We start from the raw sequence: 12,206 nt of genomic DNA on the forward strand, positions 1-12,206 counted from the left end.
TTTGATAATCTACTGGTCTATTGCAAGAGGAAATCCAGGTGAGTCCCTCTGTCTTTACAGTTTTATAATGACACCATTCAGAAGTTTTATAAGTAGAAAGAATGATCAATTACTGATCATTCACTGTATTCCCTCTTGCTCTGTAGGGTTGAGTCACAGGTGTGACTTTCTTCTGTTCTTGACTGTTGATATTATTTAAACTGTATGAGAAAGAAGTCACTATATGGTAGGATAAATATGCCAGCCAGTAATGGGGTCCCCACCCTGAGAAGCGCGCAATCCAAAGACAGAAGTTGATACAGTGAAGAAAAAACACAGAGTGACTTCTTACAGCTGGAAATCTTCCTAGAGCAGATGGGTCTCCAGGAGTGATGTGAAGAAGGAGGCCTTGCCAACTTTTGTTGGGAGGTTATTCCAAGCAGAAGAGGGTGACTTGAAAAATTATATAAAGCCAAGAAAGGGGAAAGTGGAAGACTAAGAGAATATTAAATAGATGCGGGACACAGAGGAGTGAGGAAGAGATGAAGATTTGCAAGCTGCTGTTCAGCATTTGCAGACTGTGTGATCTGTGCATCGTCTTCCTTTTTTTATCCTAGTAACAATTTTTTCATCATTTCACCTTATAAAACTTAAGCATTATTAACACCTACTGCTTATTATTAAAATAGCATTGGCAGTGTGGAGGGCAATTTGCTTCTGCAGCAATTGTACTGTATTTCAGTTCTTAAGCCTTTTGCCTTCACAGCTCCAGTCTCATTTTCATGCCTTGGTCTTTTCTGAATTTACAGTGCATTCTCTACACTCCAGATACTCCTCTTCCTTCCTTTCCTGTAATATACTCCCCCTTCTTCAAGTTACACTTTTTTACTGGTGATGGTCAAGTAGAATAGCCAACTCAATTAGAAATTCTCAAAATCCAGAGTGTTATCTCCGAAGAAAATTCTCGTATCTCAAAATTTCAGTTTATTTTCCAGTTTTTTGTTCAATGGAAATTTTGGCACCATTAAGCTGGGAAAAAGTAATTTCAGTAATGTTCAGAATTTTTGTGTTGATAATGCTGAAACTATACACTATTATTAGGTGAAATCTACATTAGAAATTATTAGAATGGGATATAAATGTTTAAATTAAGTTAAAAAAAATTTACACAGTTCAGTCTTATATGCCTTTTAATATTATCTAACTGATAAAACATTCTGACTTTGCTGAAATTAAACAAGAAACATGAAACATTTCATGTTGACACTGTACCGGATTTGTAAAAATCCAAACTTCCATATGCAACAGAATTCAGAAATTTGTGTGTCTTCTAACAGAAAGCTATTCCTTAAAAAATAAATAAAATGTTGATATCTAATCTTTTACTTCTTCAGGGCACTTAGAAACTGGTTTGTAGTTCAGGTTAGCCTAGCCCCTCCCGCACTGTCCAGGCATTTTTCCCAGAATACTAGGATTTAGAAAACAAAATGTTCTACTGCTTTTTAAGCAACTCTGGTTTTGTACAGGAGACATTACTGAGCTACTCTGTGTAGTTTGGCTTGATTTTGGAAGAGGCTGCTGTAACTCTTTGATTTTCCCAAAGGATCAATATTGTTTATCTATGTCCAATAATGTAGGTTGAACTGATGGAATCTGATTTCCATTAAAAAGTAGAATATTTTATTAAGTCTGCTGGGAATTCCCTAATGTAAAAGATATATTTATGGATGCTGAGTGACTTTAGTTTTGGGTATTTCTTCTGTCTAGCTGCTATTTATAATTAGTCCAGGATGGAAATGAATCTCTATCCAGTTGTGCTGGTGTGATCATTTGGCCGCTGCTTGACAAACAACTGACATATTAGTGGGACACAGATTCTGAAAAAAAAACCCGACAACCAACCACCAAAAAAACTGCCTGTGTCTGTTCCTAATTTGAAATTGAGTGACTTGGTTCTCATCTCACTTTTGCTGTGATTATCTTGTAGAAATCACTGGAGTTTTTCTTGACTGAAAAGTGCAATCAGAATTCAAACCTCAATCTTTGATAAGTCATCAGCAATGCAGCCATTTGAATTTGGGCATCGTATATTCACAATAGTATAAATTAGGAGTAGCATTGTTGAGACCAATGTAAGGTATGTTTAGAATCAGAATTAGGCCTATGGTTTAGGTCTAAGACTGCAATCTCATCTTTTGCAAAAGCTTAGGGAAGTCTGACAAACTGATGACACAGATTTTCAGGGCTGAGTATTGTTTTGTGTTTTTAGCAGGATCATAGACTGCTGTTTAAATTGAATCCTGATGTCAGGAACAATATGTTTCATGTGGGGAAATGGGCTGAGTATTTAAAAGGTTTCACTGAGGCTGCCAGGACAGCTTTTCTTTTGACTCTTAACAGTTGCCTTTAGGAAATGATCTAATAGCTCCAAGATCTCAGTCCCTGCCAGTCCGATTGGATGTAAATATATGATCATCACTAAAGGTGTATTTGTCACTAAAGCTATTTGTAAAAGGAAAAATTGTTCAGAAAAAAACTTGTTGATTCTCTTTGCACCTTGGCTTATCATAGATATTTCACTATGACAGAAACTTTCTCCCTGGCTGTTTTTTATTGCAGTAATTCCTTGAATCTTAAGAGCTCCTGGCAAGTTGCCACAGCAATCCCTTCACTGTGTAGAGTTTGGACATCTGCCATCTCAAATGACGATCATTTGACCAGTTGTGTTTTGGTTCACATAGCAGGGTTGTTCTTAGATGTTAAAGCTCAGCAGGTGTCAGTTGGATAGTTTAAACCTATTCTAGACTTAAAAATCAGAACATAACTAGCAATGAAAAGTGCTTTCCTGAAAGTTTTTATAAGATGCTGCAACAGAGACGCTATAAAGCTTTATGGATAAGGATGTAAACTTTGGTGCAAAATCGCCACAGCAGCACCTTCACAAATGCCACATACAGTGACATTTAACACTCATACGACAGACCATGTGACATTAGCCTCTTTGCATGTTTCATTTCATATTTGAAACTTGGTGCACATACCACAAATTTATGAAAGTTTAGGCAAACAAAGGAGGCAAATGTAACATTGTGTCAGGTGATACTGCAGTTTTCATCCCAAAGCCATGTGCAGTTCAGTTGTACTGGCATTTCAGTCAGTTAGTTGTCAAGAATTTAAATCACGAAGGCCTCCCAATCTTCACATAAGCTCTTTCTTGCTCTACTGACACAGTTCTACACTTATCTTTGTGAGCTGATAGAGTATTCAAATTATTTAAAATCAGAGACATGGTCAAATACCACAAAACACTATATTGGAATCCTTTTGTAATAGTCATATCTCAGATTGATTTATGCATATATATGTTACACTATTTGCTGATGTGTTTCTAACAGTCTAAATCCTAATTGCAGAGTTACTGGGAAAAAAGCATCTAAACGGACAAAGTCAATCAATGGGTCCCTGTATATCTTCAGGGGCCGAATAAATACAGAAGTCATGGAGGTGGAGAATGTGGAAGATGGAACAGGTAAGAGACCAAATACTGTCTTTTAACAACACAGCAAGTCCAGATCTTGTGTTGGAAGTTGGTACAAAAGTACTCATCCATCTCCTTTAATGAAATCTTAAGCTATGTAACCTCTTACGCCTTCATTATTAGACCAACTTGTAAAGTTGAAAGGGCGGACATGCTTTCAGCACTAGTCCTCCATTCTGAAATGACCTTATGAGGAGTTTGTGTACCCTGAAGCTTGTCTATTTTTTCTCCTAATCCAAGTTAATTTAGTAAAGGATACTTTATCTTCTTTCCATCCTTTTTTTTCTTACATCTTGAGCCATTACAGCTATAATAACAGAAGTTCTGGATCTTCTTCTCATTTAGAATACTACCAAATATTAGTCTTAGCATCAAATCAGTAGCATGGAATGTGGCCATGAACGAAATATGGGAGTGCAGTTGTATCATGATTGTTGTGCTCTGACACAGGCAGGAAGACTGGGTGGGTTTCTGATTTCATCCACAAAGGCCACATCAGCCCCTGCTCCCATTGTGATAAGTCAGGAATTAATATTATGTCCATTAAACAGTTGACATTTAAAGAGTTCCCATGTCCTGTGGACAAAAATTGTTACAGGGCAAGAAGTTAGTGTGTCCCCAGAAAGTTCATAACAAATAACCTGAACAAAAATCATAGGCATTTTCACTGATGTCATTGTATTTAAAATATTTTAGTTCTTCTTCTGAGGTGAAATTACACTCTTAAGACTGAAACATTTAGTCAGCTGAATAGCCCAGGCATGGATACTTCTGTTAATATTTGTACTTCCAGAGTGGTAAGTAACAACCAGTCACATGGATGGTCACTAAGACTGATGCATGAGGACACCTCCAGAAATCAAGCCCTTCAAAGAAGAAAATTTTAATTAAGGTGTCCCAGACTGATTTGATTGAAGTAGGAGGCCTTCTATTCACCATGTGCATTGTGCTTTGGGTTTTTACAGCAGATTACCACAGCAACGGCTACACTGTGACAAATGGCTGGAAGATACACAACACAGCCAAAAACAAATGGTTTGTCTGTATGGCCAAGACTGCAGAGGACAAACAGAAATGGCTGGATGCTATAATCAAGGAAAGGGAGCAGAGAGAGAGTAAGTGGATAACATATTTTCTAATGCAATAAATGAACTTCTCTACAAAGGAGAAATGTATCTGCATCTATAAGTATCTGAGAGAAAAAGAAAATGTTGCGGTTTTTCCTCCGTGGGCAGAATTAAAATCTATCCTTAATGACAAAGAAAATCAAGTCATTGAAAACAAATATTTCTGAATTTGTACCTTGGGGGTTTTATGGACTTGTGTCAGTATATTTATCAAATATTTTTATTTGCCAGAGTCAGTTTCTTTGATGCATTGAATTACTGTGGAAAAATTACATTTAATCAATTTCATTTTTTTGGTCTTCTATTTGTAAATAAGATAAAATTTTATTTGTATCTATCAGTAAAAGGAAAGAAGAAAATCCAGCGTGCAGCCTTTTTCCAGAGGCAATGACACAAACTCACTCTCACAAACTCGGCCTCTGTGATCTTGAAATAAACAGAACAGTTCATGGAGAAAAACTCTAGAAATATTATGCTTAGACTGAGAACAGTGATAAATGTATGCAGATGCTTGTCACTTCTACCTGTTCTTGTGGAACGAAACAAAAGCTAAGCTTATCTTGAATGGTGTTGTACAATAGAAGCTAGCTTCCAAAGCCATGAATCAGGGGGGGTGATAAAAGTTTTGAGTTCCTTTAGAAGTCAGAACTATCTTTCACAAGTGAACCTGCTTCCCTTTTTGCTCAATGGGAAAAATAATAGCTCATTGCCGGAGGAGATGACACTTATTTTAAAACATTCTGTGCCTGACTTTTAGAAGTGGTTACCTTCTCTGCACACACAACTCCATTAAAGATGTAATTGCTCATCTGTGCTAATACTGAAAGAGGTCACTCTGAAACCCTTTTTTAGTAGTGTTTTTTCAGAACTTGCACTTGCTAAGCAATAATGCTTTAGATTTTTGAAGTATTTTAAGAAAGTTACAGATCTGTCACTGAAGTTTAGTGAAAGCAGAGTCCTTTGAAATCCAAACCTTAGTTTTTATGTTACCATACTTTGCATCTAATCTGTTAAATACAATGCACAATTCAGTGTTATTTGTTACCACAGAATATAAAACATTTTTAACATACCTTACCATATATGAACACAAATACACCTTTTGATAATAGCAAGGATACTACCTTCAAAATGTAGATTGAGCATGATGTGAATTCAAAAGAACTAAAAGAACTACCTGAAGGCAACAGAGAGAATCAGTTCTGATTTATTTTATTTTATTTTTTCTTTTAATTAAGAGGAAGTGGTTTTACCATTCTGAGCTCGTGATCTGTGCTCATTGGTCAGTTCTGCATCCTTCTCTACTGCAAGGATTCTAATCTTCCACATGATCTTTTTTTTTTAATAAAATACATTTCTTAGCTTTTACTTTTACCCTCAGAGTGCTAAATCATATCTCTACATGATCCAGTGAGTCTCCATTTCTTAGTGAGTTTTCGCTTTGTGCGATCACTAGTGCTCTGAGGAATTTCCTGTGCATCAGGTAAAATGTGTGAGGAGACCGAAAGTTCAATAAAAAATTAAAAGACGGGACTAGAAAAACAGACCATTTATAAAGAGGGAGCTTGAGAATATCGGGAGGTGACTGAAATAAATATTAGGAAGGGAAAAGAACTATTCCTTAATAGAAAGTTTTTCAAAGTTTTCCATGCAGCTAAGAGTGGATTTTTGCTCATACTTTTTGTCGTATAGTTTTACAATGTGGCAGCTGATGACAGGCACTTGGGATAAGCATAGATACTCTGGCAGACATTCCAGGCCTTATTGGAAAATCTCCTTTGGATCAGAGTACTTGCAAAGTCACAAAGATATCAGTGTTTGGATTAGAAAGCTTGGTGGGATTCCCAGTTCTGCAGGATGAGTTGAGTAGAATGTGCATTCCAGTCTGCCATTTACATCAGAGCCTGGGGAATTCGGTGATGTAAGACCAGCATGAAACATGTATACTATTACACAGGCTGTTTTCTATCACAAGTTCACGTTGCAAATTAGCCTCGGCTACACGTGTCAGCATTGGCATTGAATTGGATCACAGTATTGGGGGAAGAAGAGGATGGAAGAATAACGGCAATAAGCCAGGGGATTTGTGGAGCCAAAACCTTTAGCCAGATACTGGACACATGAAAGAAATACTGTATTTGAAAGACAAAATATTGTGCAAGTCTAATTTCTGGAACGTGCATTTCAAGCCTCTAAAATAAATGCATTAAGTGTTTTCAAAAAGCTAGAAAGCAGCTCTGATGACACAGAAGACTATAAATTCATTTCAGTATCTTACCATAAAGCAACAGGATTTATGTCCAGTTAGGGTGAACTGCTCTTCCCAAAGAATGTACAGTTTTCATTTTCTAGCCTTACACTGATCACTTAAATTCTGCCTAATGTCAATCTCTGTAAAAATTAGGTACATAAATCCAGGACCGACTCAGGCTGCCTGTTTTGAAGTTAATCTTAGAGATGTCTAAAATCTGTGCCTCTGTTTTGGACTTCAGAGTTGTCTAGATTTGCAAATTTTAGAGTAACATAGCCAGGAAACAAAATGATTTGTTCAGGCTAGGAGAGACAAAACACCTAAAGCAGCAAAACAGCTTTTCTCATGTGCTGTCCTCCTAAAGCAATTTGCAAATCTAAAGGGAAGAGTGCCAGAAAATGCCAGTTATGAGGATAGTTGTAACATAGACACCTATTGTTTTCAGAGATCATCCTCCTGACTGTAGCAATTTTCAAGTGAACATGAGCTATCTGGAAATTCATACGAAGTGGATGTGAAATTTTCTCTATATCCAATTACCTGTCATTCCTTAAATCATTCAGTATTTCTTTCATTAACTGGATAATATGATTGTCAAACAGTATTTTTAGCCCAAGGGTATTAGTAAATAGGCTAATTAAGAAAGGATGAGAAAATAATGTTTCTGTCTAGTTTTGATTTATTTAAGGATGTGAATTTGATTTCAGCAGTTTCGTATTTTTGGCTACAAGTAATAGAACACTCAAAAAGTCATCTGCTCTGTCAAGCATTTAGCTGCCTTGAACAAGTCTTACACTGGCAGTTATTTCAGGGTCAGAAGTTAAATTGCAAAAGGAAATCAGTTTCAGAAGGTATATGTTTTATCTTCCTTTGTTTGGAACTTCTCCACGTTGTGTAAACCATTCTGCTTTGCGTGATGTGATGTAACCATAAGTTTTAATGACAGTTTTGTACTCAGATATATAAATGACCCAATTTCCCCCCTATTTGGAAAACAAGTCAGTTAATTTTTGTGTTTCTACTGCTTTATCTGTTTGGCCTCAGCTTTTGACTTTGAGCAAACACTTTATCTGATGTTAAGGATCTGAAGGAATTTCTGCTTTGTATTCCAGGTTTGAAACTGGGAATGGAGAGGGATGCCTATGTGATGATTGCAGAGAAAGGAGAGAAGCTGTACCAAATGATGATGAGCAAGAAAGTGAACCTTATCAAAGACAGGAGGAGAAAATTAAGTACTGTTCCCAAGTGCTTTCTTGGCAAGTAAGTGGCATTTGAATTGAAAAGGCCCTTTCATACCAATTAAAAGAACAGACTCGGGATTTTCTGGGGATGGCATTGTGAGGTTAGATCTGTTGTGCTTTGATGCAGCTTAATTGAAAAGGCCATAACTTCCATCACAGTTGTGATTTATTAAAATTAATCTTTGATTTCTATTTAATGCCATGCGCAGGCTGTATAGTGACAGCTCATTCTATTGTACAGTAACTCATAACAGCTGTTTCAAATCAGCAAAAGGATTAAGAAAAAATACCTTAACTCCTGCAAGCTGAGGGCTGTTGGTGGCCTAACCTGTATCCTTTTTTGTATCCAAGCAAATGCTTACCAGGTGATGTTTAAATCCAGCAGACCTGTCCAAGTCTCAGGACTGTATTTAGAAGTTTCCTGTTTGTCAGTGTAACAGACACAATTGAAATTTTGTTCATCAGGAGACCTGGTGCATTTCTTAAAAGTATAGGGCTTTATTGGCTGGAAAAAACCTCTTTCACTCAGGCTAGATATTACAAAATAATTTTAAAAATTACATATATGAGACAGTAGAAGAGAGACCCCATGGACAAATCAGATCAGAGATTAGATATGGTAGCAGTGGGGCTGTGGGAGGGGAAAGTCCTGCATGACTCACAGGGAGACACATTAGTTGACCTGAGAAGACTTTTCCGCCTCAGCTGTTTATAATTGAAATGATCAGCTGTGGGAGGGAAAAAAGTTCTGAGAGGCAGATTATCCATTCATTTCCCTTCCCTCCCCCTGGTCTCTGTAATGGCAGTTTGGGGCAGCATTCCTTGTGTACAGGGCGGGGAGATGATACATTGTCTTTCTGCCTGACAGAAGACAATCTGGTAGCATAGGCTGGCAGTATTTCAACTACAAAAAATTACTGGGTTTTGGAGATTTGGCTGCTTTTTTCTTCTTCTCACATCTCCACCCTGCAACTGATCTTGCTGGATTCAAAACGAGACCTTCAAGGTCTGATTTTGGAGGCATGATATAGCATTTCCTATTCTCCATGCAACAGGAACTACCAGATCAGAAACTTAACAGTCTTACAGTGCTGATATATATGAGACTGTTATGGATTCCCTGATATTTTTCTTAGTCTCAAGTCCTACCTGGGATTTCCTGCTACTCCTTTTTCTATTAAAATGTCTCTTTTCTTACATGCTCCACAGTCTGTCCTGCTCATTGCTCTCAGTTTGCTTGACAGCCAGCTGACGCTCCAGTAGTGAGGACTTGGCCTAACTTTGCCAATGGGTAACTGAGATACCTACAGGTATCCTGATCTCTGACAAAAGCGTTACTTCTACTAATGTTCCAGCCTTCCCCATAGAAAATAACTCTGCTGATCTCTTTTCAACAGTCACTTGTTGGTACAGTCCTGGGCAGCTCAGCTGAGCGCAATTCTATCGGTATAATGCAGTCATGACTTGCAGACTTTCCATATCATTCCTGGGGCTTCCCCTGAACAGTGCATATTGGCTGCGACCTATTCATATTTTCAGATATTCCTGCCAAAGGGAGTCACTAATAACTGTGCTGAGACGTACTTAGTGCTTTTCTGCTGCATGCAGCTGAAAGTAACACTAGTAATTTTTCTCTTGGTCTTTGGACATCAGATAGTATCTAATAATTCAAGAAATAAAATGTAATTGCAGGAAAAAAAACATGAACTAATCCTAGTATCTTTGGAAATACCACATGCATTTATGTATAAGGCTATTTATTGAACTTATCTTCAGCAACTGAATTCCTTGAGTGCAAATCCATTTTCCTAACCACTCCTCAGGTGTACTGGCATTTAGGCATGTGAAAGGGAAAAATGCATGTTGGTGCCAATATATGTGAATTATATGCTTGCCATGCTTCTTTTCAGCACTGTGCTACATTGATTGCAAAACCTTGAACTATGTTGAGCTTGTAATAGAGAGGATCTGTTAACCTTAGGAGATTACAAACATATCTGATCAGGTTGCATAAACCTGGACAGGTTGGATTTTCCTGTGTATTTCTTGAGTAGAAACCCAGCTGTTCTAAGTCCCTTAATTTCAGAGGTATACTTGGGAGGTGGTGGTCTGACCTGCATGCCAGATGAGAACTGAGCATTGCAGCACTGGGGAGTGAGGATACTCTCAGTTATACTGGAGAACTGCTTAGGACAAGATAAGGAAACAAATCAAGCTTTGCCATCCACTTTTTGAATTGATGTTTTTTTAGCAGCAGTCGGCATGTGCTTAAAAAACTCTTGGAATATTTCTGGATCATGCACTTTTCAGTGCTTATAAAACCTTCAAAAGAACTGATTACCGATTTTGTTTATAAATCAAATGCCACAGAAGTCTTAAAGTAGCTCTTAAGAAAACCATCCCATAGTTCTGAAGCTTCAGGGCTGTAAGAGTACTGTTCAGTTATTTCCCTTTTTCAGCTCTCAATTTCAAACTTTAAGACTGCCTTACATTTAAAATCCAAATAAACTCCAGGGACACGTTCCAAATAAAAGAAGCAGGAAAGCTAACAGGGTAGCAGTGTTCTGCTGAAGTTTTGGGCAAATATTTAAGTGCTGTAAATTGCCGTAGACCCATTGCACTTGACAGAAGAATGTATAGCAACTGGGCATCTACCCTGGGTACTTAATATGATTACAGTCATCAGCCAGCATGTCTGTGATGGGCCACTCCACAGAGTGTGTGTCTTGTATTCTCAGTAATGGATGTGGAGGATCATTCTTACCTCTCTTCCCTCTGCAGTTTATATTCCGTTTCAGCTTTTAAATACTTCTAGAAACAGTTCAGAATCACTGGGAAATTGAGAATGAGCTTTCTTTAGAAGATAGAGAGTCTGACTCATCACTACAGTTCTCTGGTTTTAGGAGTTTTACAAAACTCTGCTGGTTTCCATGGGATTCCCCTGGCATAGTTAAATAGATTCTGCTGCTTTTTCTACACTATGACAGTTACAGAGTAGCCCCTCAGCAAACCGAAGTTATCAGTATCGAAGTTGTTGTTATTCTAAAGGCAAAATGCAAATACAACCTACAGCTTAGATGAGTCAGCTCTGATAAACATGAAGAGACTAAAAATACTTCATTTAGAGCCCACAAGTGGAGGCATGGATACTGGTTCTGATAAGCAGCAACCCTCTGCACACTGGCAAGCACCCAAGTGGTCTGTTGAACTCAGATTTCCCATATGTCGCTTTACTTTCATATATTTCTTTTGTTCTTCTCTATGAATTTAACACATTTCTAGTATAATTGCTAATTAACCTGGCAAACAAATGAGCCCCCTGAAGCTTTGGCAGTGCTGTATTCATCAGGCTTGCAATGTCTAAGAAACAGTTAAAAGGCTGTGCAATATTAGAGGAGCCCAGACGGAGAAAGGTAGGTGGTTCCATAGCCATGTTCCTGTAGCAGACACCACTGAGAATGAGGCACCCTGGACCCTGGTGACCCACAAAAGCTGGACTCCACTTCAGTCTCCACACTCCAGCATCATAACTATAAACAGATATGAAGCTTTAATAGCTATAGACACCCACAAGCAAGATCTGCGAGGGGAAAAAATACCAGCAGCACAGAGTGGATACTGTAAAAAGAAATGATGAGAGCTAGTAGTGGGTGACTCTGTTAAAGGGCACTGAGGCACCCATCTGCCGACCTACAGGGAGTCACTAGAGGTATGCTGCCTTCCGGGAGCTAAGATCTGAGACATGGCTGAGAGGGTGCCACAACTTGTCAAGAACACGGACTACTATCCACTGTTACTCTTTCATGTGGGCATGAATGACACTGCAAGCAGAAGTGGGCAAAATTAAGGAAAACTATAAATCCTTGGGGGTGCAAGTGAAAAACATTGGTGCCCAAGTTATCTTTTCCTCCATTTTACCAGTTGGAGGAAAGGAGGCAGCCAGAAATAGACATATGATGCATAGTAACTTCTGGCTACGTGGCTGGTGCTGTTGTGAGGGTTTGGGCTTTTATGACAATGGGACATTCTTTGATGACTATAACCTGTTAGGGAGGGATGGAATCCACCTG

The 12,206-nt window shown here is 38.2% G+C and overlaps 1 protein-coding gene across 1 annotated transcript in view; it reads left to right on the top strand.

The window, feature by feature from the left end:
- The window catches only part of PREX1 (phosphatidylinositol-3,4,5-trisphosphate-dependent Rac exchange factor 1), a gene marked incomplete at its 5' end in the record, with an annotated part of 105,500 nt that overhangs the window by 34,315 nt on the left and 58,979 nt on the right, over positions 1-12,206 (top strand). The window contains 4 exon segments of the mRNA XM_009887424.1: positions 1-38; positions 3,393-3,508; positions 4,483-4,632; positions 8,008-8,155. The exon segment at positions 1-38 is cut by the window's left edge and continues 37 nt beyond it. Of these exon segments, the coding sequence (XP_009885726.1) occupies positions 1-38; positions 3,393-3,508; positions 4,483-4,632; positions 8,008-8,155 (452 nt within the window).

Source organism: Charadrius vociferus, unplaced genomic scaffold (genome assembly GCF_000708025.1).
Source record: "Charadrius vociferus isolate BGI_N301 unplaced genomic scaffold, ASM70802v2 scaffold280, whole genome shotgun sequence".
Classification (NCBI taxonomy): domain Eukaryota; kingdom Metazoa; phylum Chordata; class Aves; order Charadriiformes; family Charadriidae; genus Charadrius; species Charadrius vociferus.